The sequence below is a fragment of the Xiphophorus maculatus genome, chromosome 20 (genome assembly GCF_002775205.1).
Source record: "Xiphophorus maculatus strain JP 163 A chromosome 20, X_maculatus-5.0-male, whole genome shotgun sequence".
In the NCBI taxonomy this organism is placed as follows: domain Eukaryota; kingdom Metazoa; phylum Chordata; class Actinopteri; order Cyprinodontiformes; family Poeciliidae; genus Xiphophorus; species Xiphophorus maculatus.
Genome location: NC_036462.1, coordinates 24,063,316 through 24,090,749, shown reverse-complemented (window position 1 = coordinate 24,090,749; position 27,434 = coordinate 24,063,316). Strand labels below are relative to the sequence as shown.

The 27,434-nt window shown below is 38.2% G+C and overlaps 2 protein-coding genes across 3 annotated transcripts in view; both read left to right on the top strand.

Annotated features, from left to right (window-relative positions):
- Positions 1–10,043, top strand: part of LOC102238375 (puratrophin-1-like) — a 35,895-nt gene extending 25,852 nt beyond the window's left edge. The window contains exons 13-24 of the mRNA XM_023324754.1: positions 284–481; positions 577–1,517; positions 3,649–3,898; positions 4,323–4,412; positions 4,873–5,097; positions 5,728–5,898; positions 6,335–6,512; positions 7,393–7,509; positions 7,616–7,870; positions 8,067–8,341; positions 8,480–8,543; positions 9,065–10,043. Of these exons, the coding sequence (XP_023180522.1) occupies positions 284–481; positions 577–1,517; positions 3,649–3,898; positions 4,323–4,412; positions 4,873–5,097; positions 5,728–5,898; positions 6,335–6,512; positions 7,393–7,509; positions 7,616–7,870; positions 8,067–8,341; positions 8,480–8,518 (2,739 nt within the window). The 3' untranslated portion in view covers positions 8,519–8,543; positions 9,065–10,043. The remainder of the gene's footprint in view (positions 1–283; positions 482–576; positions 1,518–3,648; positions 3,899–4,322; positions 4,413–4,872; positions 5,098–5,727; positions 5,899–6,334; positions 6,513–7,392; positions 7,510–7,615; positions 7,871–8,066; positions 8,342–8,479; positions 8,544–9,064) is intronic.
- Positions 10,044–11,805: 1,762 nt separating this feature from the next.
- Positions 11,806–26,811, top strand: LOC102225521 (protein-glutamine gamma-glutamyltransferase 2). 2 transcript variants are annotated; one of them, XM_005797959.3, is made up of 13 exons: positions 11,806–11,922; positions 18,090–18,269; positions 19,108–19,326; positions 19,607–19,725; positions 20,027–20,155; positions 20,249–20,426; positions 20,519–20,651; positions 20,729–20,832; positions 20,916–21,155; positions 23,294–23,569; positions 23,658–23,818; positions 25,784–25,920; positions 26,199–26,811. In XM_005797959.3, the coding sequence occupies exons 1-13, from the start codon at positions 11,913–11,915 to the stop codon at positions 26,347–26,349; spliced, it is 2,037 nt and encodes a 678-aa protein (XP_005798016.1). In that variant the 5' UTR covers positions 11,806–11,912; the 3' UTR covers positions 26,350–26,811. The 2 variants fall into 2 exon arrangements, with proteins under 2 accessions (XP_005798016.1, XP_023180523.1); XM_023324755.1 differs by lacking the exons at positions 11,806–11,922; positions 18,090–18,269 and adding an exon at positions 18,448–18,947.
- The last annotated feature ends 623 nt before the right edge of the window (positions 26,812–27,434 follow it).

Below are 27,434 nucleotides of genomic sequence, written 5' to 3'. Positions count from 1 at the left end.
ACTACGCCACCACGGCACGCCCACACTTTCAGATTTTAATATATAGTTATAGTAGGGGTGGTATGTCCAGGGGGATGTTCCTTGTAAGTTTTAATACAACAAAATAAGTAATTCAATATCATATATCCTTTTGACTAAACTATAAAGTTATGTGCTACGTTGTTTTTGTTATAAAAATCCCAACAAAATACATTGAGGTTTGTGGTTGCTAGGTGAAAAATATGAAAATACTACAGGAAAATGAATACATTTTCTACACTTCATACTATGTAATTTGTCACAGGATAAACAACAGTATGCCTTGATACTCATCAAGGAGGCGGAGGAGATCATTGGCACCATTAACTCAAGTCCTGCTGCTGAGATTTTTCGGACCCTGGTCGGCACTTTTAAATCAAACGTAGAAGACTTCGTGTTGCGAGCAGAACAAAGACAGAAAGATTTACTGTCAGTCGTGCATTTGTACAGATTTTGTAAACAGGTTTGTATAATTATAATTTCAGTAGTTTCACCCTTTGTATATTTCTTCTCACTGGGGCTCTCCAAAACTTTATCCATTTTGTTTTATATTTACAGGCAACAGACTGGGCTAAAGAATGCCGTAGCCTTTTGGAACAGATAGAAGCAGGATGTTGCTCATCTCAGACCCTAAACACACTTCAAATGCAAAAAGAGAGATTAACTGGTGAATTTTCCGCTCCACACTTCCAGGCTCTGAGGGCTAAGGCCTCTGCCATGGGAGCAGAGTCCTCAGGGATGCTGAGAGCATGGAATGCAGCCTGGGTCCAGAGTCAGGAAGTCAAGCAGCGTCTCGAGGAGATGCAGGAGAAGCACAAAGGCGTAGAAAAGAACCCGACCCAGCATACCACAGCTGCAAACCCTCTGGGGGAGCACGAAGAAAAGGAGAGGGAGGGGAAAAGGAATGAGCCGGGTGAGGCTCGGAACGTACAGATCCCACAGCAGAGCTCTCATGTGGAAGTCGTCAGCACTGCGAAATGTCAAGGAGAAACGATCTCTGCGGCATTCTCAAAGCACAATTGTGAATCTGACCTCAGCATTAAGAAAGAATTACTTGAAGCACAATGCAACAACTCAAAGAATACTTCTGATTTGTCACAAACTGGTGATTTTCATACAGCGAGCCAATGCAAGTCAAAAGAGCACCACAGCATTACAGATCTGAGCACTGTAGGTCCTGCAGAAAGAAAGGATTTTCCTGTCCATCAGACTCTAGGTCGGTCTCTAAGCGAGGGCTCGTACGAGATGAGTATCTCTGGCTTTTTGCCTCTAAGTCACAAACACTGCCACAGCAGGAAACACTCCCTGGATCAAAATCTGCAGCCCACCCAAAAGTTGCAGACTTTCCGTCAAGTGGGTGTGCAGCCAGACAACCTGAGCTGTGAGTCGAAAAGAGACCATAAACAAGAGGAGGGAAAGGACGGTACCATCTCCACCCGGAGTCCGGAGGATTTAAGGACTTCAGAGACATTACTCACTCCAACAGAAAGCAACATTTTGTAAGTAATCCTCCCTTCTTCAGTTTCTAAAGGATACTGGAGGATAGTAAGTGGAAAACAGCAAATGCAGTCACATACACTCATATTCAATGCATTAGAAAATCATTTAAAAGTTTATTTATTTCAGGAACGTAATCCACTAAATGAAACACATTACATGTAATCACATATAGACTGCCTTCTAGTCTTTATTTCCATAAAATCATAATTTGCCACTTTAGAGTTGAAATTAAATGTTGCCATTTAATTTCAAATAAGTGACACATTCAGTTTTTTGTGGTGTCTGACAAGGTTGTTGGACTAAGATTACTGGGCGTTTAGATGTTTTGGGAAAATCCAGCGATTAATGATGCGTTTTTCTGAATGTCTGATAGATTAAATGACAACATCTGACTCATTTATTTTAAGGCAACACCTCAAGCAGAAGTCTGGTTTATTCCTGGGTAAAATTTTCAGATGCCAGAAGATGTTATGTTTATATATTGGAGCTGCTCAAACTAATCAAAGACTTGGAGTTATGTCCTTTGGTCTCTGGAAACAGAAATGAATAAAATTTTGACCATAATCAATCAAGCAATCAATAAAATTTGATTTGTATAGCACATTTCAGCAGCAAGGCAGTTCAAAGTGCTTTACATCATAAACACACAAAAATCAACAGCTGAAACATTACATGTTTCCAAGTGTCATCATTACACATCAAACTGTTGGTTACTGTTTCATTTATTATGATACAAAAGCAACTATAAACAGGTGGGTGTTAAGTCTTGATTTTTAAGGAACTCAGTGTTTTGCTTTACAGTTTTCTGGAAGCTTATTCCAGATTTCTGGTGCATAGAAGCTGAATGCTGCTTCTCCACATTTGGTTCTGGTTCTGGGGATGCAGAGCTGAACCAGAACCAGAAGACCTGAGAGATCTGGAAGGTTGACACAACAACAACAGATCTTTAATGCATTGTGGTGCTAAACCGTTTAGTGTTTTATAAACTAGCAATATTTTAAAGTCTATTCTTTCAGCTACAGGGAACTTTAGAATTTGGTGATGTGCTCTATCCTCCCCTTTGTGACAATAAGAACTGTTGTCAGATTTGGGTGAAAAAAAGGAAACTTTCAAACCAGAATATCATCTCAACTGTACAGTATGGGTACTTCAACGCATCTGGTGTTACAAGTAAGTAACTTGTAACACTTTAAGCAACTTACAATGTTACAACTTGTAACAACTTACAACTTGTTTGTATAAGTAACAAATGTGTTACAATGTTACAAGTTGCTTACTTGTAATATTGTAAGCAACTTACAATGTTGCTTACAATGTTAGCAACATTGTTATCAAAATTTTAGCAACATTGTAAGTACAATTGATACAATTGCAACATTGTAAGTTATTAACTTACAATGTTGCAATTGTATTGTATCTATTTTGGATGCAATGGATACTGTAACATTGCATCCACAGACAATATAGTAACTCAGAATAAGATTAAATGAAAAATATTGACAAGTAGTATTAATGTTTTGTATCAGCCCAATATTCTTTCCACGCTGGGTGGCGGCGTCATGTTTTTTGGGTGTTTTGCTGCAAGAGGGATTGGTGATGTTTCTTTTGAAATGAGATTGCATCATGATGAGTGAATGTTGTGTGGAAATGTTGAAGCAACATCAGCCATGAAGTTAATGTTTGGGTACAAATAGTTTGCCAACTGGACAATGTCCCTAAGCAACTGATCATTATTTACAAAGTGGCTTAAAATCGTTTGGAAGGGCCATCATAAAAACCAGCTCTACAAAATGCTCTGAAAAAGTATTAAAATCTCTTAGTTTGGAAAAAGTAAAAAAAAACGAAAAAAAAAACGATAATACAACAAAAACAAAAAAAGCAACTAAAAAGGCTTAGGAAGTAAAAATATTTGGTTTATCCTAATTGATCTAAAACAGGAACAGTCTAATCAAATGTCAGACAATGAGAAAAACTGTGTATTTTCTGTACCAATGTGTGGTTTCAGCTGTAGATGTAAAAGAAATATTCACATGGATCAAGAAGAAAATTATGTGATATGCATAGCTAATGAAAAGCGCAATTTTATAAAATCAGTAAATTTGCATTTTTCATTTCCTACTCTTGGAACAGGAAAGTCCTGAAGATCTTGGAGGAGCTCCTGTCCACAGAGCGGGAGTATGTCAAAGCTCTGGGTTACGTCAGAGAACACTACTTTCCCGAGCTGGAGAGAGCAGACGTCCCGCAGGACCTCCGGGGCCAGAGGGGCAGCATTTTCGGGAATTTGGAAAAGCTCCACGACTTTCACCATCACTATTTCTCGGATGAATTGGAGAGCTGCGTGAAGGAACCGTTCAGAGTCGGGCGCTGCTTTTTGCGTCATGTGAGTTCCTGAATTGTTTTCTCTTGCACTGTGTGCAATAAATAATAGATAAAGTCCCATTTATTACAACCCTAATCAAAATTTTGTCTGAGCCAACTGTAATTTGGCAGATTTTAATCAGTGTGGAGTCACGATTTTCAGTTCTGACCTTAAATTTGGATACTTCACCATAATGAGTTCCAGTGAAAACCATTCCAGATGTTTCATAGCTGATGACTGAGAATACGTTTGCTGCTTCCAAAAATCTCTGTCTTTCTTTCTAACAATTCAAACGATTAATTTCCTAAACAGGACGGGAGTAAGTGTTTGACTAAAAGAAGTGCGAAAAATTGTTCTCACCTTTATGCTTTGCTTTTTACATTCTGACATAAATAGTTTTAAAGGTGATGATGATTGATGGTGTTTATTTGTTTCTTACTTTCAGAGAGAGAGTTTTGCTTTGTATGCCCTTTACAGCAAAAACAAACCCCAGTCAGACTCTCTTCTTACCAATCATGGAAAAAGTTTTTTCAAGGTGAGAACCCCTTTTTTTGGGTCCCAAAAATAATTTAGTTATTTTCTGTAGCAGGGAAAACCACCTGATATTTTGCTGGATGTCGTGCTTCATGAAAGTTATTTTACCTTTTAGCCTGGTTTATATTTTGTCACTTCCTGGATCTTATTGGTATTTCCTTAAATAATCTGAAACAAAAGTGGTGCATGACTTTGAAGTTGAAGGAAGATTACACCAAGTTTTTCAAAAATACTAATCTGACAGTTGTGTTGTCCATTTGCATTAAACAAACATATTCAAACCACTTGCATCATAACTTTATAAGTTTACTTTATGGCTTTAAACTGACTTTTAGCCCACTTAAAAACATATATGTATAACTCGATTGTCGGTAAATTCAACCCAACAACCTTGATTCACCATTTCATACCACATCTGCACTCTAACCACAGTGCTGCTTTGTTTCTGTTGCGTCATTCAGCAAAAGCAGCTAAAGCTGGGGGATAAAATGGACTTATGGTCCTACTTGCTGAAGCCTGTGCAGCGCATCAGTAAGTACAGCTTGCTGCTGCAGGACGTGATGAGGGAGTGTGGACCGGAGCAAACAAAAGAGGTCGCCGAGATCAAGGCAGCTCTGGAAGTCATCCACTTCCAGCTTCGCCACGGCAACAATCTGCTGGCCATGGACGCCATCCGCCAATGTGATGTAAGCGGGGACGCAGTAGTTGTTTTAATTTAGTATCAAAACAATATCAAGCAAGATTAACGTTTTGTATTTCCTTTACATACTTTTAAAATCACAATGCCCCAACAAATACAAGATGGAGAGTTCCAGACATAGGATCCGTTCCATGTGGTGTTAGGCAATTTTACAGGACTTAGTGATGAATTGGCAGTAGCAATAGACTCTAAGATGCAAGAAGGCGACTTTATTGATAATGTGAAAATTCATCTTTCATTGGTTTGGTGAGGTTAGTTATCCTGACATGCATGGGAGGGAGGTGAGTTAGAAACAATGACAGATCATCAATCTCTCCTGAACTTTTCCCTGAACTTTGCTGTGTGGCGTATTATGAAGCTCCATTATCCAGTGAGCAACAGCAGCAGGAATGGAGCTGAATCTACAGGAATGCAGTTATTTCTTCAATGGCAAACAGACGCTCTCTGAGATAATAGGAAACCTCTGTTTTTTTATGCTGCTTGACTTCTGTCCATTTGAACCTTTCAGGAGCAATCGGTGATATTCCAACAGAGACTGTATAGTAAACAAAATGAAACTTCCTTTGAAAAACTGTTTTCACTTTAAATAGCCACACTTCCTCTTGTGTATGCACAGGTCAATCTGAAAGAACAAGGTCAGTTGATACGCCAGGATGAGTTCTTGGTAACTTTCAGGAAGAAGAAATGTCTCCGTCACATTTTCCTCTTTCAAGACCTCGTTCTCTTCAGCAAGACCAGAAAGACGGATGTGGGAAATGACACATACGTCTACAAACAGTCCTTCAAGGTAACCATTTAGTTCAGCATGTCCATTCACAAACATAACCCCGCAGAAAGAAAAACATTTCTTTGTCCAAGATTTCGTAACACTTCCTAACATGCTGACAAGGAGCATTTATGTAACGGATAAAACTGACTAAGCTAATCAAATGCTTCTTCAACAACTGTCCTTTTTTATTTTATGTCAACGATAATGACCCCTCAAAGATTTCTGAATAAACTTAAAACAACAAAAATAAACATATAAAACGGACTGTACTTCACACTTACAAAAAAGTGCAATGTTTTTGTTTTTTTCTGTTTCTTCCTTTCTGCACAAAGATAAACACAACTTACATTTAACGTTTTAAGCATGCTTGGCGTTTCCTCCTGCTCCTGGAATTGCCTTGCTGCATTTGAAGCACCAGTTTTAAGAAATCATGTTGTCCTTCTCTTGTATTTAGACGTCTGATATTGGCATGACACAGAACAGCGGCGACAGCGGCTTGTGTTTTGAGATCTGGTTCCGAAAGAGGAAAAGCCAAGACACATACACACTGCAAGCTGAAAGCCGGGAAGTGAAGGAGGCCTGGACCAAAGACCTGGAGCGGATCCTGTGGGAGCAGGCCATACACAACAGGGGTACAAATATAAACGCACTTTGATTTGCGAAGCAATTCTATGTGGGAAATTCATTTAGTAAGACCTGTAGTATTAGCTACATGTATTGAAACTCCTGATAAATATATATCTATAAAAGGCTTAAATCAAACATTTTCTTGAAGTTACTTAATATCACACTGAAAACTTCTGAAACAAATCAACCTTTAATATGAAACCTCCAGTAAGTATTGAGAGATCCAGTTTTATGAATTTGAAACTAACAAACTTGTGGCACATTTATTGCCACGTTTCTTCAATACTTTGTACAACTCCGTTCTGCCAATGGGACTGTATATAAGTCCTTCTAAACAACATTTCATAAGGCTGCAGAAAACAGAAATGGGGATATTTGGCCATTTCCCATTGTACAATCTATCTGGGGACTGATGCTGAGAGCAGCAGGTCACTAGCGGTGAAGTTTGAAGATTTTTTTAATACTCTTGCCATTCTGCTCATGGTGTGAAAATATAAATACAGCTGCTTATCCAGCTTAGTGGCTAGAGTTGGGCAAGAGTTGGGGAACACCCTGGATAAGTCACTTTCGATCACAGAACAACAAAAAAAACCCCCAGAAACTTCTGATTACTGTGCAAGAAATCCCAAAGAGGATTTTATTAAATCACAAATAAAAAAGATCTCATTTATGTCAATTTTAAGGAATTGTTAGGGATAATAGCATAAATGATTTTGCATGTCAAACAGTTTGTATTTTTAGATTTTTGTTTTAATGAGATCATACTTCTGCAAGTCAATGTACATTTATTTCAGTGGTTTCACAATTGCAGTTTTTATATGATAAAGAGACACTTCATTGTCGGTTTTAAATCTTTGTCAGCTGACATTTGTCTTATCTGTTCAGAGGTCCGTATGCAGGAGAGAGTTTTCCTGGGTATTGGAAACAAGCCCTTCATGGACATCCAGCCCAGCGAAGCGGCTATCAGTGACAGAGCTATAAACTATGTTCTGATAGGAAGAGGTGAGTATTTGGTGCAAATACTATGACTTTTTTAAAATCATAATTAGGTTTATAACGTTTGGTCATCCTTCCACTGATGAAAACATAATTTCTAATGTCCCTGCAGAAAACAAGGTGCTGTCCTCGTTGGGGTCGTGCGGCTCACAGGGTGGGCTTCTGGAGGGACGACCAAAATCTGTTGGTTCAGGCAGTAGTTCTTCTTCCTCCTCTTCCTCTGGACGCGGTTCCATGCCCCCTATTGGATTTGTTGGTGGTCCAAAGCGAAGGGTGGTCTCAGGGGGGCTTGTGGGATATGTATCGCCGCCTGGATCTCTAGAAGAGGATGAATTGGACCGTGAGAGTGGAAATCAGAACTTACTATGTGAGTGAAAATTTGAAGAAGGCAGGATTCACATTTCCTTTACAACATTAGCAATCTAAGATCTGGGTTATTACTTCCAATTCAAAGGCAAGGATTTTCCTTTACAAAACTTGTTTCTGTCAAGGAAGAAGGTTTTGCTAACACCAAAGTAAAACCGTGCAGTTGGTAAACTCCTCCACGTTTCTCCGTCCTCCAGTGGACAGCTCCGAGTCGTCGGGTGAGAGCGTGAGTGGTTTCAGCAGTTGCAGTCACAGCTGCCGCTCCGCTGCGGGAGAGATGGAGGACAGCTCTTCTGTCTGCGCCTCGATCGTCACCTTGAAAGAAGTTGGATCTGCTCGTTCCACTGAAGCTTTGTCCGTTTCCCAAAGCCCAAACACTCTTCAAGAATCTGCAGTGAGCAGCCCATCACCAGCAGCACCCAGGATGAAACTCAAGCAGCAGCATCAGACCGAGGATCTGCCTGACAGCAAGGTGAGATGCATGGCCTTTAATTTACTCTGCAGATGGTTGAAAAACAATACAATAAAATATATTTGCCTGCAGTGTCTATATTATTAAATACACAGCTTATAAGATGGTGTAATTAAAATTCAATTATGAATCTTTCAGGGTGAAAGCACAAGTGCTGGAAAGTCTACAGAGGTTTGATCTGTGAGATGCAGTACAGGATAAAGTAAGTATAGCATAGAAATGATACTTGAAACTGCTGTCACACTGTCCTCTGTCTTGAAAAGTGTGTTGGTGTATTAAACAAAATGCTACTTTGGTCTAAAGGAGAGGAAAGTAAGTGATTGCACCTCTGTTTTTGTGTAGTTTATGTATATTCTGAAGGACTCAAATTATGCATTGTTTTACTTTTGCTTTGACATCGCTGTCTCATTTAAACTGTTTTATTTATATAAGGATCAGCTGATCCAAGAGGTCAATTCATTTGTAGCTAAAGTGATCAAATAGCAGCACAGAGAGCTGTCAGCTAGCTGGATTTGGCTTCTATTGATGATCCAGACATGAGCAAATCTTTATCAGTGGTAACACTGAATCCTTTGACTCTTCAAACAAAAAAAATCATTCTCTGGAGATCAAATTGTGCCACTGGAACACAGATGACAGGAATTAAACTGTTATTTGCACTTTTGAATTTTAAATGAATAAATTATTTTTTGGTTGTATTTTTTATGTTTCATTTTTCTCCAGAGGTTAAAAAGAAATAAACGCTCACTGAAGGTCGCCAGCCCTGAATAAAGTTGTTTTTGCTGCACCCATGAGCCTTGGAAGTCGGATCCAGGAAGGACTTTACACCTCGTTGGAGACGGAAAACCAGTGGGAACTGTTAATTATTGTACTCAGTGATCAGGTTAACCACTATTACTATTACAGATGACAAGTATTTCTTTGTGTTTTATTCATTTAAGCACTAAAGGAATGCGTTCACAAATAGATGTTGGGCACTATTATATATACAACTGATTTAACGAGATACAAAACGTTGGACGCAATTTATTTACTATTGCCACTTTTATGCTTTACAAAGTGACAGTACCAATCATTTTGCATTTTGAGCTTGGGTTAGTGAGTAACCTCAAATATTTGAGTTGGAAGTGCGACTTCAGAGGATTTTCCAGTTGACTTCCAAGTCCATGTGGAGCATACCATCGTTTCCAGTTGTTTCTATATTTTGTTACAAGTTTGTAAATAGTTTTTTTTTTTTTTTTTTAATAAAAAACAGTTTTTTTTATATCACCACTAAAGCAATCACTTAGAAATACATCTTAATTGATCTGAGATAAATTTGATTTTGGAATGCATACAGTATGACTTTACATAAAATAAAGCCATGTGATTTCTAGTTGTTATAATCAGATATTTTTAGATGTAGATCATAAAATTATTACAGTCAGGTTATCATATTGCAGTGCTGCAGTTAATTGCACAGTGGCTTGAAAACATGTAATAATTCTGTTGGCCTAAATATAATAACTTGGTGTTTAACATTTGATATAAAATTGCTTTTATTTTTTAAAGTATTTCTTTTCATTTTCAGCCCATTTAAACTGCATTACTAGTAGGTAGTGCATAATGTGTTAGCTTTTGATATCACAAAAAATATTCCCACAAAGTTTTTTGTGTTTGCATTTCAGTGTTTTGTAATAAAAATAATTGTGTCTGTTTCTTACCTCTTTATTTTTTCTTTAAATCAGAACATGGAGTGTTTGATTTTGACTTCTTCTAGCCTATTACATGTCGCCACACAAGTTGCATTTTTGTCACTTCTTGAATCTACAGATTCAGCAGTGTCTGATTACAAAAACCAATTAAAAAAAGATACTTATTCATAATTCGATCATAGATCAACAAGGCTGGCATTTTCACATTGGGCTGGTTGGTTTGGAAAGACTTTTAAAAATTCCTTTCATCAACAACAAAATAATTAGAAAAATTAGGTTTTATTTATAAGCGTTACTCCAATAGCTAAAAATGTAATTTATACCAGGTAAGTTTTTTTCCCCCTGAGAATGTGGATCAGTATTGGACTGATTCTGTGCCTTCAAATGATTTTCACATAACTTAGAAGCTGATGTAAAAATAATGTTTGTTTTAGCCACAAAATGATTATGCCCAGCAGCAAACAACATATCTCATCAATGAGATCAATGAGAAACAACACAGTAGCTCATCAATGTAGCAGCTCACGTTACCGGCAAAGCGTGCAGTACCTACCGCGGCCACCGGGGGCCCCCAAGAGCAATTTGTTTTTCTTTTTATCAATAAAATAATAGTTTCTACATACATTATCAAATATATATTATTGTAACAAATCACTTCATGGTGAAATTGTGTGTTTTTGATATTATAAGGACATAGAAATTATTACAAAATAAAAAATCAGGGGGACCCTTAGTGGCTCTGGGGCCCTAAGCGGCTGCTTAGTTTGCTTTGCCTTGGGCCGGCCCTGGTTTAGATGACGGATATGGTTTTTATGCTGTAGTGAGGCATCGCCTTATTCCGGCGTTGGAGCGACAAACCCCTTTTACTTGGGAACAGTGAAATTGTAGTCAGTGATTTTACAGAAGAGCTTTCGAATCAACATGCATGAATGACACACAAGTTCTTATGAACTGTGCAATGCTGTGAGCGCTCTGGTGCAACCAGCGGAACATGTCAGAACAAAAAAACTTATACTTATACTTATTATACATAACTTATACATCATCCTAATACCTACTTCCTGTCTTCCTCTTCATCATTTCCGACAGTAGCAACATCCGGCTGTTGATCACGTGAATCATGTGATGCAAAAAGAGTGTTTCCATTGTAGTTTTGCAAAATCCATCTATGTCGATGCAGCTGAGAAACTATGAGGTTGCATTTGTATAAAAACAAATGCATGGCACACTTCCCAGATTTATAATAAAATTTGGAAAAACGTTGATATTTGTACTTTACAGATATTTTTGCTATGATCTGTCAGAATAAAATCTCTTTAGTTTGAGGCTGTAACGTGAAAAAAGTAAAGTTGTGGCACTTTATTATACTTTATATAAAATTGTAACAAAAATGCTTTTCTTTCAATAATATAGAATAAAACAACTTTAAACACATTCCAAGTATAAGTCTTTGAGGAACAGGAGGCTTTGAAAGAAACCACATATCTCATTTTTAATTATTACTCATGTAGCCTATATGAGTAATACTCATGTTTAATTTCTGGGTGATGCAGAAACGGTCCAAATGACCTTTTATCAAAAAGTGCATTGACGTTTTTCTGCGGAAAAAAACATTTGACAGGAGGTGAGTGAGTGAGTGAATCACTATTGCATACAGCTTGTGCACACAATGCAGCCAACTCTCGCCTCTGGTCGTCCTTTTTTTTTTTTCTTCCCCACTCCGGTTTAATGAGGGTTGTGTCACACCCCCTTTCTCTGACTGGTACAAGGAGGTTTAAATAGAAGACCGAGATAACAGCAGAGAGGCATCGCTCTCTGCACTGAGCAAGACATTCATTCAAACAGAACCTCAAACTTTGAAAAGCACCGCAGCAGTTATGGCGCAAGGTAAGGAAATGCATCTGGACGCTTTGGTTAAATCTAACTTATTCTGGTTGTCACAAGCCTAGATTGCTTAAAATGCGCTTGTTTTACTGGTTGCAAACAACATAAGCTTACAAGCTAACGCTGATTGGTTCTAGGCACCGCAGACATATTTTTGGTTTAATGACGTCTTGGTTGATAGTGCAAGCGCGTTTAGGTTTTCAGATCGATATGTACCTTTTATATTTGAAAGACAAATATACAGAAACGTATTGTTAGCAGAAAACAGATCATGTCTTAATTATAAGTAAGAAACTTCCACTTTAAATCAGATTTCCAGACTGCAATAAAAAAAACACTTTTTTCTCACTGCCTGATATAAAATCAGACTAGTTTGGATCAGTAGAATTACAAATATTTCTGTTTGCAAAACGTAAATACATCCACATCCAATAAACTTCATTGTTGTGAAATAGCCTATTAGAAGCTTGCAATGCCATGACATCATCATCTGGATTTCTCAAATTGTTCATAGACATAGTCATCTTATGGAAATTTCTGAATCTTTTTTCTCTTTCTTTTTTTAATTCAGTCTCATTTGTTTTTTCAGCATTTGGCCAATAGAAATTATTTTGGTAAAACTAATTAATCTAAAACATCAAAATTTGGAAAAAAAAAATAATATTTTGTGGGGTATTTAGATTTGTGGATTTTGCTCTACGCAATGATTATAATAATTATCTATGAATATGGATGGTACATACTGAGAAAATATTCAATAAAGATTTAGACAGGCAACAGCCTGATGGCTTTAAACTGCTAATTTTCTCAACTCCTGCAGCATGTAGCTGTGCTGCATATGTAGATTTTTCTAGTTATGTGTGACTTAAATTGTTCAAGTTGAACTGTTATCTTTTATTTCTGTTTTCCTTTATGATTGATAGCATATTTGAGAAAATCTGTTTAGAGAAAAGTGTTTTATTGCCTCGACTTGTGTAACATTACTCTTTGAGTTGTCTTGTTCAAAGTTGGACTGTAACCCTGCTGGCTCTCGCCCCACTTCTTGCTTCCTGCAAGTAGTAAATATTTTTGGACTGGCAGTCATTGAGAAAACCCTCCTGTTCTGCCTGAATCCCACTACTCCTTAAATATTCTCATGGTTTTACAAAAGAAACTGTTGCTGTTTGCAAACAATCTAAATGAAGTAATGCAAACATTTCCAGTGAGCAGAAACCAAACAGTTGTGGAGCAAAATCCAGCAATAATTAAATGAAAGAACTCTGCTTCGTACTAGAAACTAAATCTAAAGAAAACCCAGCAACCTCAGACTTAGTTTTATCTAATATAATTTTTTATTCATTACTAACATTTTTGGTTTTTGATTTCTTGTGCCAGTCACACTATCGAAATGGCCACTTACAACATCCATTCATCCATCCATTTTCTGTTCATCCTTGTCCCTAATGGGGTCGGGAGGGTTGCTGGTGCCTATCTCCAGCTACGTTCCAGGCGGGAGGCGGGGGTCACCCTGGACAGGTCGCCAGTCTGTCGCAGGGCAACACAACGACATACAGGACAAACAACCATTCACACACACACACACCCCTAGGGAGAATTTAATTAACCTAACTGTCATGTTTTTGGACTGTGGGAGGAAGCCGAAGTACCCAGAGAGAACCCACGCATGCACAGGGAGAACATGCAAACTCCCATTTACAACACATGTACTGTAACACTAGATGAACTCGTGGTGGACATTTGTCATATTGTTTATCATTTATCATGAGAAATTTCCTATCATAATAATAATAATTTTGATTTATCGTTGTCTCAATGAATTCCAATTAATGGCGTTAAAACCCCCAAAACTGACAATATCATCAGAACTTTTAATTTCACTATAATCTCCAGAGCGTCAATAAATATCAGTAAAATCTAAAACATGATCAAATGAAGTTACTTTGTCCAGATCGGATGAAGCCTATTTCAAAGATGAATGTTTTTTTCAAGAGCAGTATTTGGTGCTTTGAATGCTCTGCCACACATTCACAGCTGAACAGTTACCCACAAAATAAGCAATAAATTGTTTTTATCCCTATTTTCATCATTGGCATAATGATAACACAGCATAACATGGTAACAATTTAAATCCACATCAATCAGCAGCACAGAGCCAGAAGGAAAGGTCTTGCTGACATGAAAGCATAAAAAATATTTCAGCTTGATGTTTAAGTAGACAGCTGCTCTGAGATTATAATAGCCTCTGAAAACAGGTGCAGCTCTGAGCTACCGCTAATTGACTCTATATTTGAGAGTCCATCACTCCAGAATGATTTGCGTTAGACGCCCAGTGAAGGTATTCAGAAACATTCAAAGAGCAACTCTCCATGTTTGTATTTTCACGCAGGCATCAAGTTGGAGGCTGAAGTAAATAACTGTCTCATAGAGCTCTGGATACTTTTTTTTTTTTTTGTCAACGCTACATTTTGTTTTTCATGTTGTCACCAGAGAACTTCTGAAAAGCAAACAGAACTTGTTTTTCCTTCCTATTTGTACATTTATTTCCACCTCCGCAACACATTTTCAGTCAACAAATTATTGCTAAACAGCCTTATGGCGTCACAAGTGGCACCTATTTTCCACACGAATAAAGCATTCATTTTTATTTTAAAAAGTTCTTGTGGTGTAGACCTGGAGTCTGAGTGGGTGTTACCTGTGAGACTGAAAACTTCATTCACATCAGAGTGTTTGCTTGTTTGTGTTTCCTGGACTAAAATAGTGTTTTTGGTCCCTACTACCATGTTAAGTCATCTTTATTTAATTTCCCTTTAATGCTCATACTGAACTAAGTGTTGCTGATGACAGAGTCCCCTTGTGCTGTGCCTCTCCTCTCCCTCAGGGTTTAAGGAGCGAGAGGAGAGGCACGGGCACATTGAGAAAAAGGTAGGGAATCTCAGGAATCTCTCCTCTTACAATCCGTTCTGGTAGTGAGATACCCCTACAGACTTAGCTGAAAGTCAAGTATGCATACGGTTCCACTTTATATCACAAATGTGCACCATCTGGCAGCTAGCGCTCGCTTTGTGTTGTGTTTTTTCTTCTTAATTACCAACAAAGGACATAAATCTCTGCAGAAAGTTGAGCATCTGTTTCTCATTCCTTTTTCAGACATCATATTCGTAAATCTTCGGGCATGCCTTCATGTTATTAATTGAACAGCACACTCTTAAAAGTATGAGGTAACAAAACAACCCAATTTAATTTGTTAACCTGCTTTTGGGTCAAACATCTGCTGGTCTCGTTCTGGTTGGATTTAACAATGAAGTGTTGGGTTATGGGTTAACATGGTTCATTTTTAAAAGCGAGGCTACAGAAAAGTGGGTTGATAAGGATAATCAATAAAATCAATTATTAAACAAGTAATGCTCTTCAGCAACTTAATGTTTCCAGAATCATTTGGGTGGAAGGAGAGAGTTTTCCTTTTGTCTGTCTCCAATGGTTAATGAGTGAGAGGCAGGACAGGTGATCAGGTTGTTACAGGGACACCCAGGAAAGACAATCATGTGCTGTGGTGGAAATTATCAACCACCAATGGACAACATGGGTACACTTATCAAGTTGTAACTTTCCTCAGAAAATAATTTTCTGTTTTTAAAACAGACCTACTGACGACAACAACAACAACAACAAAGAAATCTTAACATTATCATTGGTGGGCGAGTTTAAATGATGAAAACTTAAATTGGAACATAAATTTCCGATTAAATTTAAGTTCATTTCCCATTAAAATTCAGGAATTCTGTTTATTAATCACACAATCTGCAGAAGCTTAGATGGAAAAAATGTGTTGACTTTTTAAGGCTTGAAATTCACAAAAAGAGGGGGCCCACGTCTCCCCCCGCTGGCCAATGATCTAGAAAAAAAGTCTTCAGTGTAAGAGTCGCATCTCCAAGTGGGGCACTGAGGTGTTGATAACTAGTGGTACGGTTTCTGATTCCCAATTTTTGTCTGTATCTTTTCAAAGTTATGTCTTCAAATAGACATTAACATGGCCACAAGTAACAAGTTGATGAAAGGAGGCATGAAATAATGTATTTTAGTCAAAAGTGCTCACATTAAGGGTTCAGAAATCTGTTCACTATGTTAAATGTTTTATTTAGTACTAAATCTAGTCTAAATATACTAAGGGCCATTAAGGGTTCTTGCTTTGTCTGTCCATCAGTTTGGTGGTTTAGGGGAGTAAGGGAGGGAAATGTTGAAACCCCTGGTCTGGAACGCTGTACCAACACCATCTTGTGTGTACTTCTTTTCAGATGAAGGCCAAGATTAAACACCGACTACTTCCCAGAAATGTTTTTTAAGTAACTTATGTAAAACAGCAGGAAGCCTTTGTAGCTAAATCTGTGTGCAATTAAGTCTAGTCCAGGCTTGACATCATAATAGGGACTTCAAGCAAAAATCGTTACACTGGGCTTTAGTAAGTGGGGAAAATCTAGCCTTCTGACATACATCTCCATCTGTGGAGGTGTTACACAAGGGAACTGTAGCCTCTTGTTTATACAACAATCCAAAGGGGAGGACTCTGTGTGTAATAGCAAAGTATCTGGAGAAGGGAGACACTGTCTGTGTTTAGCTTCTATTGAATCAAGCAGAAACTAAATGATCTTAATGAATAGTAAATAACCGAACAAGCTGCTCTTCGTGTCGGTGGTTATTGTTAAGGAGAAAAGTTATTATGTTAGCTTAAATTTTGGAAAAGCATGGCTCTCCTTTTCCTCCTGTTAGCCGGGTCGAGCGGATCTCGTCACAGCTGGCAAGGAAACGGCAGGCACAATGACGTCACAGATCACATAGTTTAATTCATACTAAGCACCGCATGAATCCGTTAACAGAGCTGCAGAGGTACAGAGATATACATTTTATACAGACAACATGAAACAGACAACACGAAAACACATAAGACAGACAAAGGCGCCCACGTGGAGAAAAGATGAAAAAAAACTCTAACTCCGTTTTCTGGCCTGGAATTTTTAAACAGAAGAGGAGTTTCCCTATTTAATATATGCAAAAAAGGCGCTCCGTTCTTTGACCAATTAGAAACTCCCTCAGCCCTCAGAGAACTTGAAAAAACTCCCCTCATTGTGGCAAAGGTGTCTGTTTTTTGTCCAAGCAAAAAAGGGGGGGGGGACCACTTCGTCTTGGGCCGTGCCAGGTACGGGGAGAGGCGCCAAAGAGTCTCCTGCTCTATCGGAATTTAAATTTTATTGCTCTGTCTGTCAGAAGGGGGAGGAAAAAAGGGCCCTGCCTGCCTGTCTGCCATTCCCAGTTCCCACATGCTCAACAGAAAACCGTTCCAAATAAAAGTGTTGGCTATACCTTTACACGTGTCGTAAGATTAAGTGTATTTTAGCATTAAATAATCATTTTCCTTAGCATTATGTATCTGATCTGAAAAGCGCACACTAAATCCTACTATGCAGCCACATAATCTCTAAATTAGAAAACATAGTTATGAATTAACAGCAATGACAAATGCGGGATCTGCTGATACTGTAGTCCGTCAGTCTCAGGGTTTTCTGTGTAGTAGATTCAGAGATGACATTGAACATATTTTGATTACTGTTGCCTCTTTATTGTCTTTAACCAGGACTCCCATTCTCCCCTGACGTCTGACATCAAGGCCAAGCAGTTCACACAATTGCTGATTGCTGGATGTAATTGGTTTTTCACACCATTTTCTGAAAACTCCACAGATGGTTGTGAGTGAAAATCCCAGCAGATCAATAGTTCCTGAAGCACTCAAAACAGCTTATCTGGAAATAACAACCATGTCACATTCAAAGTCAAACTCCTTTTCTATCCGCTAAAACTTCACATCCATCACAGCTAGATGCATTTAGCTGCAGCGGTGTGATTGGTTTATGTACTGGTGCTCAATAAAGTTTATGACTCTTAAATAACACACTGACTTTACAGCAAAACATTTTATGTGGTATTATATGAGGTAATTTAAAGGATGCATGGACAGCATGTTAATAGAAAAACAAAATTTGACTTAATTTAAAACAAAAAAAAGACCAAAAATATTTTTAGAATATGATAGAATCAGGTAAAAGCATGTGTTTTTACACTTTTGTAGTAAAAACACATTCGTTTTAAGCTACTGATGGGGATGTTTGCTTTATTTTAAGCTCTGGACATTGAGCGCTGGAACCTGGAGTGCTTGTTCAACAACACGGACCATCGCACTGACCTCAACGGAGTGGATCGACTCATCGTCCGGAGAGGCCAGCCGTTCACCGTCAGCCTGTATCTTCGGTCTGGGAGCTACCAGCCGGGCATCAGCTCTCTTGACTGCGTCGCAGAAACCGGTGCAGTCTTTCAATTTAAATAGTTCTTGTTCATTTAATAGTAGTTCAATTTCAATTATGGATTGTACAAGTGTACTTCTCTCTGGTGAAAAAGCATTGAGGATACTTCCTCTCATTCGGGAAGTGAGTGCACTCAGCCACTTATTACTGGGTGTGTTTGCTTATGTGAATTTCCTTCGCAACCTGTTCAAATATGAAGAGGGAAAGGAAGCAGCAGTGGTAAAGGAAAGGGCAGCATTCTAGTCCAAACATGAGAGGTGCTTCTGAATGTGTTCACTTTTCATCTTTAGCGCAGTGTTCTGTATTTCCACTGCTGAAGTCAAGCCCTCCTACATTTTTGTGTGTGACTGTAATCAGGCTCTTCTGTTATTGCTGGAAAGCATAGCTCTTGCATTGTATTTGTCTTCAGAATGAAAAAAAACCTATCTGTCTCTTACAAAAAGCCTGATAAGGCAACAGCTGCAAACCACCCAATTCAACAGGAAATGTTGCTGGTCAGAAGGGAAGCGTGTGTATAATCACAGATAATACTATCAGGCCTTAACACACAACCATATTCTGATGGATTCAAGTTGGCTCTTCCATTCAAGACAGAAAGAATAGCACAATGCAAAGCCAAAGTTGCGTTAGTCGGCAACACTGCTGGAAGATCTTCCAGAGTTCTCTGAAGTTTAGTGGGTAAGCATTTATTGATTGTTTATGGCACCTCTGTGTTGTAAATGTATGGCCGAACAGTTGCAGATGTTTAGATTCAGGTGCTTGTCAGGTAAATTTGCAAACAATTTTGAAAGATTTGCTTTCTTCTTTCTAATTAACTGTTTTTTTTGGCTGTTTTCAGGTCCTCAGCCCTCTGAGCAGTATGGCACCAGGGCCCGTTTTGGTCTCTCTTCTAGCATGGACACGTCCACCTGGAGTGCTACGGTAACCAGCCCCCCTGGAGACATGGTGGCCCTGTCTATCTGCTCTTCTCCCAAAGCTCCAATTGGCCGCTACACCCTTACCCTGGGCCAATCAGAGAAGATTGAGTTCGTTCTTCTGTTTAATCCCTGGTGTCCAGGTGGGTAAACATGCCTGCATCTGGGAGGACATGTCTGTCAAGCAGAGGATCTAGTGGAGCTAACAAGAGCTTAGATGATCATGTTTCACACCAGCGTGTGTTAAGGATTAGAGCTAACAAGAAGAGGGGATAATAAATCATAAGAAACAAATAATTGCCAAAACTTGGTACATTAATTGATAATAAGCCGCAGTGAAGCATTTTAGGAATTTGTTTAAAACAAAGGACCGCTAGTTTGAACTCACGTTGGGACATTGTTTGTGCTTTGTCTTGGCAACAGCGGATGCAGTGTACATGGACAATGAGCAGAATCTGGCAGAGTATGTGCTTTCTCAGGATGGGATCATCTTTCGAGGTAGCAGCAAACACACCATACCCACTCCTTGGAACTTTGGCCAGGTACCAACACCAACACTGACTCTGTTAACCTCTCCTTATCACCATAAGCAATCAATCAGATGAGCCAGGAGTTTGTCAGAGTGTTGAATGAGCTTGAATAAGAGTGATTGCAATAAGAGGAAAATATGCTCTTTTTCCTAGATAGCCTATGAAATTTCTAAAACGCTACAAAACCTATGTGTGCATAAACTGTGCTGCGTTTGCACTTCTTGAAAATATCCAGCTTAGTTTTGTTTTCCCACATTTACAGCATACCTTCCTACAGGCAAACATTCATCAAGTATATTTGCTGTGTTTGCAGTTCGAAAGTGGAATCCTGGATATTTGTCTGAGGATTCTGGATATGAATCCCAAATGTTTACGAAATCCTGGAAAAGACTACTCAGGGAGAAGAAACCCCATCTACGTAACCCGAGTGCTAAGTGCCATGGTACGACTAATTACTCCTCTCCAAGTCTTATATTTCACATGTGAAAAACTTTTTTTTTCCACATGTGAGCCCAGCTTTTTCGTTGTCCGGCAGGTGAATTGCAATGATGATAAAGGAGTCTTGCTGGGAAAATGGACAGATGGATATGAGGGAGGCGTCAGTCCCTTGGTTTGGCGTGGCAGTGTGGAGATTCTGCGAAATTGGGACACACAGTCCTGTCAGCCTGTTCGTTACGGACAATGCTGGGTGTTTGCTGCTGTGGCCTGCTCTGGTAAGAAACGGTGGGCTATTGGCCTGTTTAGAGAAAATGACTCATTATTTTTGTCAATCAAAAACAGCAAACTTTATCGTCCTTTGTTTTAGTTTCCAGAGCATTGGGCATTCCTTGCCGAGTCATAACCAACTATCTGTCTGCCCACGACACCAACAGCAACCTGGTGATTGAGCGTTACGTCAACGAAAATGGGGAACTCATTCAATCCAGAGAAATGATCTGGTTAGACCTTACTTACATTGTATTTAATGAGTGATTGGCAGTATTATGAGCACTCACATTGTGTAATATATCTTCAGGAATTATCACTGCTGGGTGGAAAGCTGGATGACTAGACCTGACCTCAAGCCTGATTTTGACGGGTGGCAGGCTAGTGACCCCACTCCCCAGGAGAAGAGTGAAGGCAATACTTTTAAAATAAATATATATGTTTTGTAGAACTATTATCTGTCATTTTCAGTTCTGACATTGTCCCCTTTGTCTTAGGAGTGTATTGCTGCGGCCCCATCCCTCTCAGGGCCATCAAGGAGGGAGAGCTTGCGTTCAAGTACGATGCCCCGTTTGTTTTCGCTGAAGTCAATGCTGATGTTGTCACAGTGATGAAGAAAAAGGACGGCAGCACTTCAAAAGTTACCACAATTGGATTGGTGGGCCAGATGATCAGCACCAAGAGCGTTGGCAGTGACAGCAGAGAGGACGTCACTCACCTCTACAAGTACCCTGAAGGTACCACAATATATTACTCATAACGTCAAAATATTTATTTTCTGCGTCATTGATGGAATAAAATGGGACGTAGATATACTTGCATATAAAAGGCAGGTAAGTATTGGATTCTCAATTACTTAAATGTGTCAATAATTAAAAGCAAAAATAAAATTTTAAAAATAATTAAAAAGAAATATGCATAATTTGTAAGAAAATTAACATTTAAAATCAGATCAAATCTATTTATTTTTGCAGTACGCTATTAATAAGAAAATTAATGAAACTGCATGAAACAAAAATTTTTGGTGATATAATGATTTATTATATATTCCAATCGAGATGTGTGCTGATAGTTTAATTATTTTATTAATAATTAAATTATTAGACTTTAAATTCTTATAAATTTCATTTTTTAGGCTGATTTGCATTCAGGCCATTCATATTAATTATCATTGGATAGATGCAAGTAACTCTTCCTTTATTGAATATGTTAATGGCCAAGCCATGCATTACCATTAGATTCTCACTTGTGCAACAAAAATAGTAGTTAAAAGAGAAGAGCAAAAAGTATTTGCCCCAATATAGATTTCCTCTATTACTCTTAAATGTTTCAAATCAACAAGCACAAATAATTAATAATCAAAAGATAACCAGAGAAAATAACAAATGTAGATTTCAAATGATGGTTTGACTTATTTAGGTGAACAAAGCTATTCTAACTCGCCTAGACCTTTAGGCTAAAATATAAATGCTGCCCCCAGGTCCCTTGTAAAATCAGGAATTAAATGTGATTGAAATGCCTTATAAATATTCAAAATTGTAACACCTTAATTTAGGATATAGATATCTTAAAAAATACATTTAAATGTAACAATGTCAAGACATCTATGTCTCCTCTAACTGCTTTCAAAAATAATTAATTAGTAGCTTTTAATATAGATGTGCCTATTAAACGGATTTAACAGCCTGTTTGACTATTACAGCAGATGCTTAGGAGTGTGGATTAACACAATGCCAAGGTAAAATTAGATAAGGAGTTTTCACAGGGAAACATCTGCTGCTGCAGCCCATAAATCCTGTAGGAGTTGCAAGGTCATTTGAAAAGAATTTGAAATCCATCCCTCTACAGTAAGGGAGATCTTTCACAAGTGGAAAAAATTACACATTTGCCAACCCTCTCAAAAGATGACATATGACCAAGTTCACACCGAGGTGAAACTAAGTAATACTCTGAGACATGCTTACTTATAGATCTCAGAGTGACAGCTCAAACTGTGCAGGCATCATTAGCTTCCCACAGTCCTCGCATTTCTACATTTGTTATACAAAAAACCCCCAGCACATGTCCACAAACGCCTCATACCAACTATCAGTAAATTTGGTAGATTTGCAACCACATAGTCCATTTATATAAGTTGGAGGTTATTGTTAAGTATGAACTTTTCTGTGCAGGAAAGTTCCTTAGTGAAATGTGAGGTTATCTGTCCGACAGCTGGATGTTATCAAACGCCGAAGCCTGGAACAGAACAATTAACCCAAGCGAAAGCACAAATGTCCATTACGGTGGTGCAAAAAGAAAAACAAATTGAGTCATCGGGATGGCAGAAGTTCAAACCTCACCCAACTGAAAGTATCAGCCTGTACTTTAGAGAGGGCCATCTATAAACAAATGCACGCAAAGCTCAGTGAAGAAGCTGTATAAGAAAAATTGAACCAACTTCTTGCCCTATGTTATGAGAGACTGATTAGGTCATAAAGAAGACAGCTGTGTTTTTACAACCTGTGCAAGCATTTGGCAAATTTAAATGCTTGACTTCTGTTGAATAAATGTAATTAGAAAATCTCACATCCTATGTTTAAGTTATTTTTGGCTTAGTTTTCCTTGGAGTATGTGAAGTGTAATTATTGAAAATACAAAGTATTTTTCATCTGTTGCATGCATAATTTTCATTTTTCTAAATGTGTTTGCCTGCTGGAAACAGTCAAATCAATTTCTGTTAAAGCTTTCTGTTATTCCATAAATTCCTTATCAACAGGTTATTAACTCATGTGTATAAAACAAAATAATACATAGTATTTTGAATATTTAAATTTTTTTTGATCACCTAAACTACAAAGTTCCTGTGAGTCAGTGTATTGTGCTTCCACATTCCCAGGATCTGATGAAGAGCGCGAAGCATTCAAGAAAGCCAATCACCTAAACAAGCTTCTCCAAGAGAACCCAGACCCGGGTCTTCACGTTACCATCAAAGTTACCTCTGACATGAGGAAGGGCTGCGACTTTGACGTGTTTGCTGTTGTCACTAACAACACCGAAGAAGAGAAGAAATGTCGCCTGGTGTTTGGGTCCTGCGCTGTGTCCTACAACGGAGTTTTGGGGGGGAATTGTGGTTTTAAAGACCTGCTCAATGTTCAGCTCCCACCAGGTGCAGGTGAGTCACGCCACCGTCTGGACAGGGACATCTCTGAAATGATGCTTGTTCTAATTCTGTCAAAAATGTTTTGTGTGTGACATTCCAGAGAGGCGAGTTCCCCTAAGGCTGAATTACTCAAAGTATGGGGACCAAGTCACAGAGGACAACTTAATTCGGCTGGCAGTTCTACTGCACAACTACTCCACAGGAGAGGCCAAACTGGCAATGAGAAACATCGTGCTGGACAATCCTGAAATCAAAGTCAGAGTGAGTACAGTTCCAACTTTATGTGCACTTTGAGGAGTGTTGCATAACCAATATTTTAAAATCTTTTTGAGGTTATTCTGTGTCAATTATTGTAACGATTTAGTTTTGATTCTTGTGCATTTCTGCAGCTCCTCCAGAGTTACCTTTGGCTTGTTACTCTGGGCTCTCGTTGCCCAGCCTGTTAGTGTAGGTGGATGGCTGTGTCTTGGCAGGTTTACAGATGTGCCTTTTTTTTCAATTTAGATTTGATAGATGACAATAATGTCCATTCTATTAATAGATGTGAGATATTAAAAGCTTTAAATATTCTTACATTTTCTTCATCTTCATAATGTTTTCTTTTTCAATAATGTTTCAATAATGTTTTCTAATAAACATTTGCAGAACAGCTGGATTTATACTGAGATAAAATAACAAATAGGTGGACTCAATTTACTAATTATCCTAAATCTTAATGCAATTGAGTACACTGGGCTTTATTAGGGGGTGTCACCGTGAAGGGGGCTGAATATAAAAGCATGCCACACTTTTCAGATTTGTTTTTTTTCTTTTGCAAATGCACATCTATTTTCTTCCACTATTTGCACTCTTTACTTTTGTGCTACTTTTGTGTAGGTCCATCGGTCAACATTCAAATACAGTGAACTGAAATTTGTGGCTGTAACACAAAAATTGTAAAAAAAACTTCAATCACTGTAATTTTTATTTTTTTTTTTTGCAAAGCACTGTTGATGAAAAAGGTATTTAACAATCGGGTAATTTTAACAGATCAAAAGCAGTACAGACTTTAAGGTGAAGTAGAGCAGAACAGTTTTAAGGGTGATTATAAGGTATTGTTGCTGAGTGTGTATAGTACAGGAGCTACATAGTAGGTAAAGAGGTTAAGCTGGGTTATCCAGAAGCAATAGTTGTAGGGGTGTACAGAATTTGTCAAATCAGTCAGAGTTAAATTGCAAAGATAAGCTTTCAATGCCGTGTTTAAGAGCTGAATGGTGAATACGCAGATCTGTGTTGGTAGAAGTTTGACCTGGAAATGACCGTGTGAGACGCCAGAGTAAATATGCTGTAAATATCAGGTATGCAGTTGATTGCCCAGGAGTGTCACGCTCAGAGACACATAACACACACAGAGACTACAGCTGAGGTAGATGACAGAAACTTCAGAGACACAAGCTGAGAGTTACTCCATTGAGGAATTCAAATTTATCTTTAGTCCTTCTGACTTCTCAAACAGCTGCAAGGCATCGGCTGTAAAGCAGTCCTTCCCTTCTTTGGTGCTTCTTGTCTCCATTTGCTTTTTTAGGTCACCTTCTGCAGATAAACATTTTTAAGGCTGCTCTGTGTTGCTTGTAAACATACCTCAACATGTAGATTTCACTCTGATAATCCCTGTATACCAATCTACTAAAGCTTTCTATCAATCGTACAGTGTTATGAAGCAGCATTAGATATTACAGTCAACGTGAATCTACATTTATTTTGTATTAGATTTTATGTAAAAATCAACAGAAAGCATTGATTAATTGTGGAGATGAAGTAGGAAGATACATAGTTCTAAAATTTTACTCAAAAATGTGAATTTTAATTTGAAGTCTGGCATGCTGTTGGGGGGGGGGATATCTCTGCTAGTTTTAGATGGAGAGCATCTATAAACAAGCCTTTTCAAGCCTTGCTACAAATTCTCGATTCAATTTAGGTGAACTTTGACTGGGCCATCAAAAAAACACGCAGATCAGGTGCGGTCAGAAGGCAACTGGTTGCAGTGGATTTTGATTCATGGATCACAAAGTATAGCGAGTTGAATACAAATGAGCATCTCAATTTAAGATTTTTATATCCTCTACACGCTTACTTTCTACTTTGTGTTGGTTTACCACATAAAATCCTAACAAAATACTGTACACTAAAGGTCTTAGTTGCAATGTTGCAAGACTTTAATCAAGTTCATGTGGTTGTTCTCTACAGATCCTGGGTGAACCAAAGGAGAACCGGAAGCTGGCTGCAGAGATCAGCCTCCAGAACCCTCTGCCAGAGCCGCTGGACAACTGCTGCTTCAGCATTGAGGGGGCCAACCTCACTGGAGGAAACATCATTTCCGAGAGGTTGCTAGATTTCCAGCTGCACCTAAAATGATTCCCTGTTTACACCTAATTTGTGTTGACAGGAGATTAAAAAGAATCCTTGCATTTAGATTTTGGCCTAGAGCAGTTTTAAACATGTTAAGCCATGTTGCTCTGGCTGCATTACCGCCATAGATAGTCATAAGCAAGAGTTCTGTGTCTGTAGTGATTTATCTGTGAAATGTTTATGCAATCTGAGTATCTTGACAAAGTCTTCAAGCAGCTTTCAGAGAAGTAATACTTAAACATTTACCTTCCAGGTTGGGCTGCACGGTGGGACCAGGGGAAGACGCCAAAGTTAAAATCTACTTCACTCCAACCCATTCTGGCTTGAGGAAACTGGTTGTCGACTTCGATAGCAACAAGTTGTGCCATGTCAAGGGCTACAGGAATGTCATTATTGGAAAATAAAGTATTATATAGACCTGAATTTGGAAACATATTCCATCTGTTTTTCCATCTATATTCATGCTTTTCCAAGCAAATGTACACTCTTTTATTTCTACCAACTAAAAAAGCTTTTTTTCTCATATTTTTTTTCCCCTTCTCTTGTTTGTCGTTCATTTAAGCTTCCTGTTGAGTAAAAAATACTATAAGTTAGCAGAGAACTTTGTTACTCAAGGCATATATTTTAAACTCTATTTGTATTTTTCTCACAGTCTAAAGCAATGATTAGCATCGCTTCAGATGCTATTAGGACTTACCTTTTTTAAAAGTTTCTACAATAAAAGTCCTGTCTACAACAAATCAAAAATTGTGAGAGCCTGAATACAGATTTTACAAAGAGTGATAACTGTTGCAGCATCTAATGTATAAGCATTTTGATCATATCTCGGGAACAGTGAAATAAACACGAATCATTATCTAATGGGACAATGTGTGACTTTCATTTCAGAGGAATATGCTCTTCAAATAGTTTCTCCACCTTCAGTCTCACATACGGCAGTAATAGTGACACTCCCAATTAATTTTACGTGGCTTTCCAATTCCAATTGTAAATTTTATTTCTTCCTTTGACAACATGTAAATAACGTAATGTCCTGCTCTTTGACATTTTCTGCTCAATGACCCCCTTCAATGTCATTTTAATTTTTATGGACAGTTCACAATGCCAAAATTGTGAAGACATTATACTTTAGTGCTCTATAGAGGAATACTATTAATGTACAATCTCAGGTAAATTTAAAGTGTTTTTTTTTTTTTTTTTTATATTGGGTATATGGCTCTTTGCTTTGGGCGATGCTGCATTAGCGAATTGACTCAGTCATAAAAAGTTTGTGCAGCAAACAATTTTTCTACAGGATATTATGTCTATACACTGTTTGACTAGCGACGCTAAGGTAGATTTCTGGTCAGCACTTAATTAAAGGACTGCTCAGCTGTTTTTATTTACTCTGAAAAGTCATTTCTTATTCCGAAATTTAAATTGAGACAGACTAAACAAACTAGAAACTATTCAGTAATTAAAGATAAGCCTCACTGAGGTTGGCGTTAAT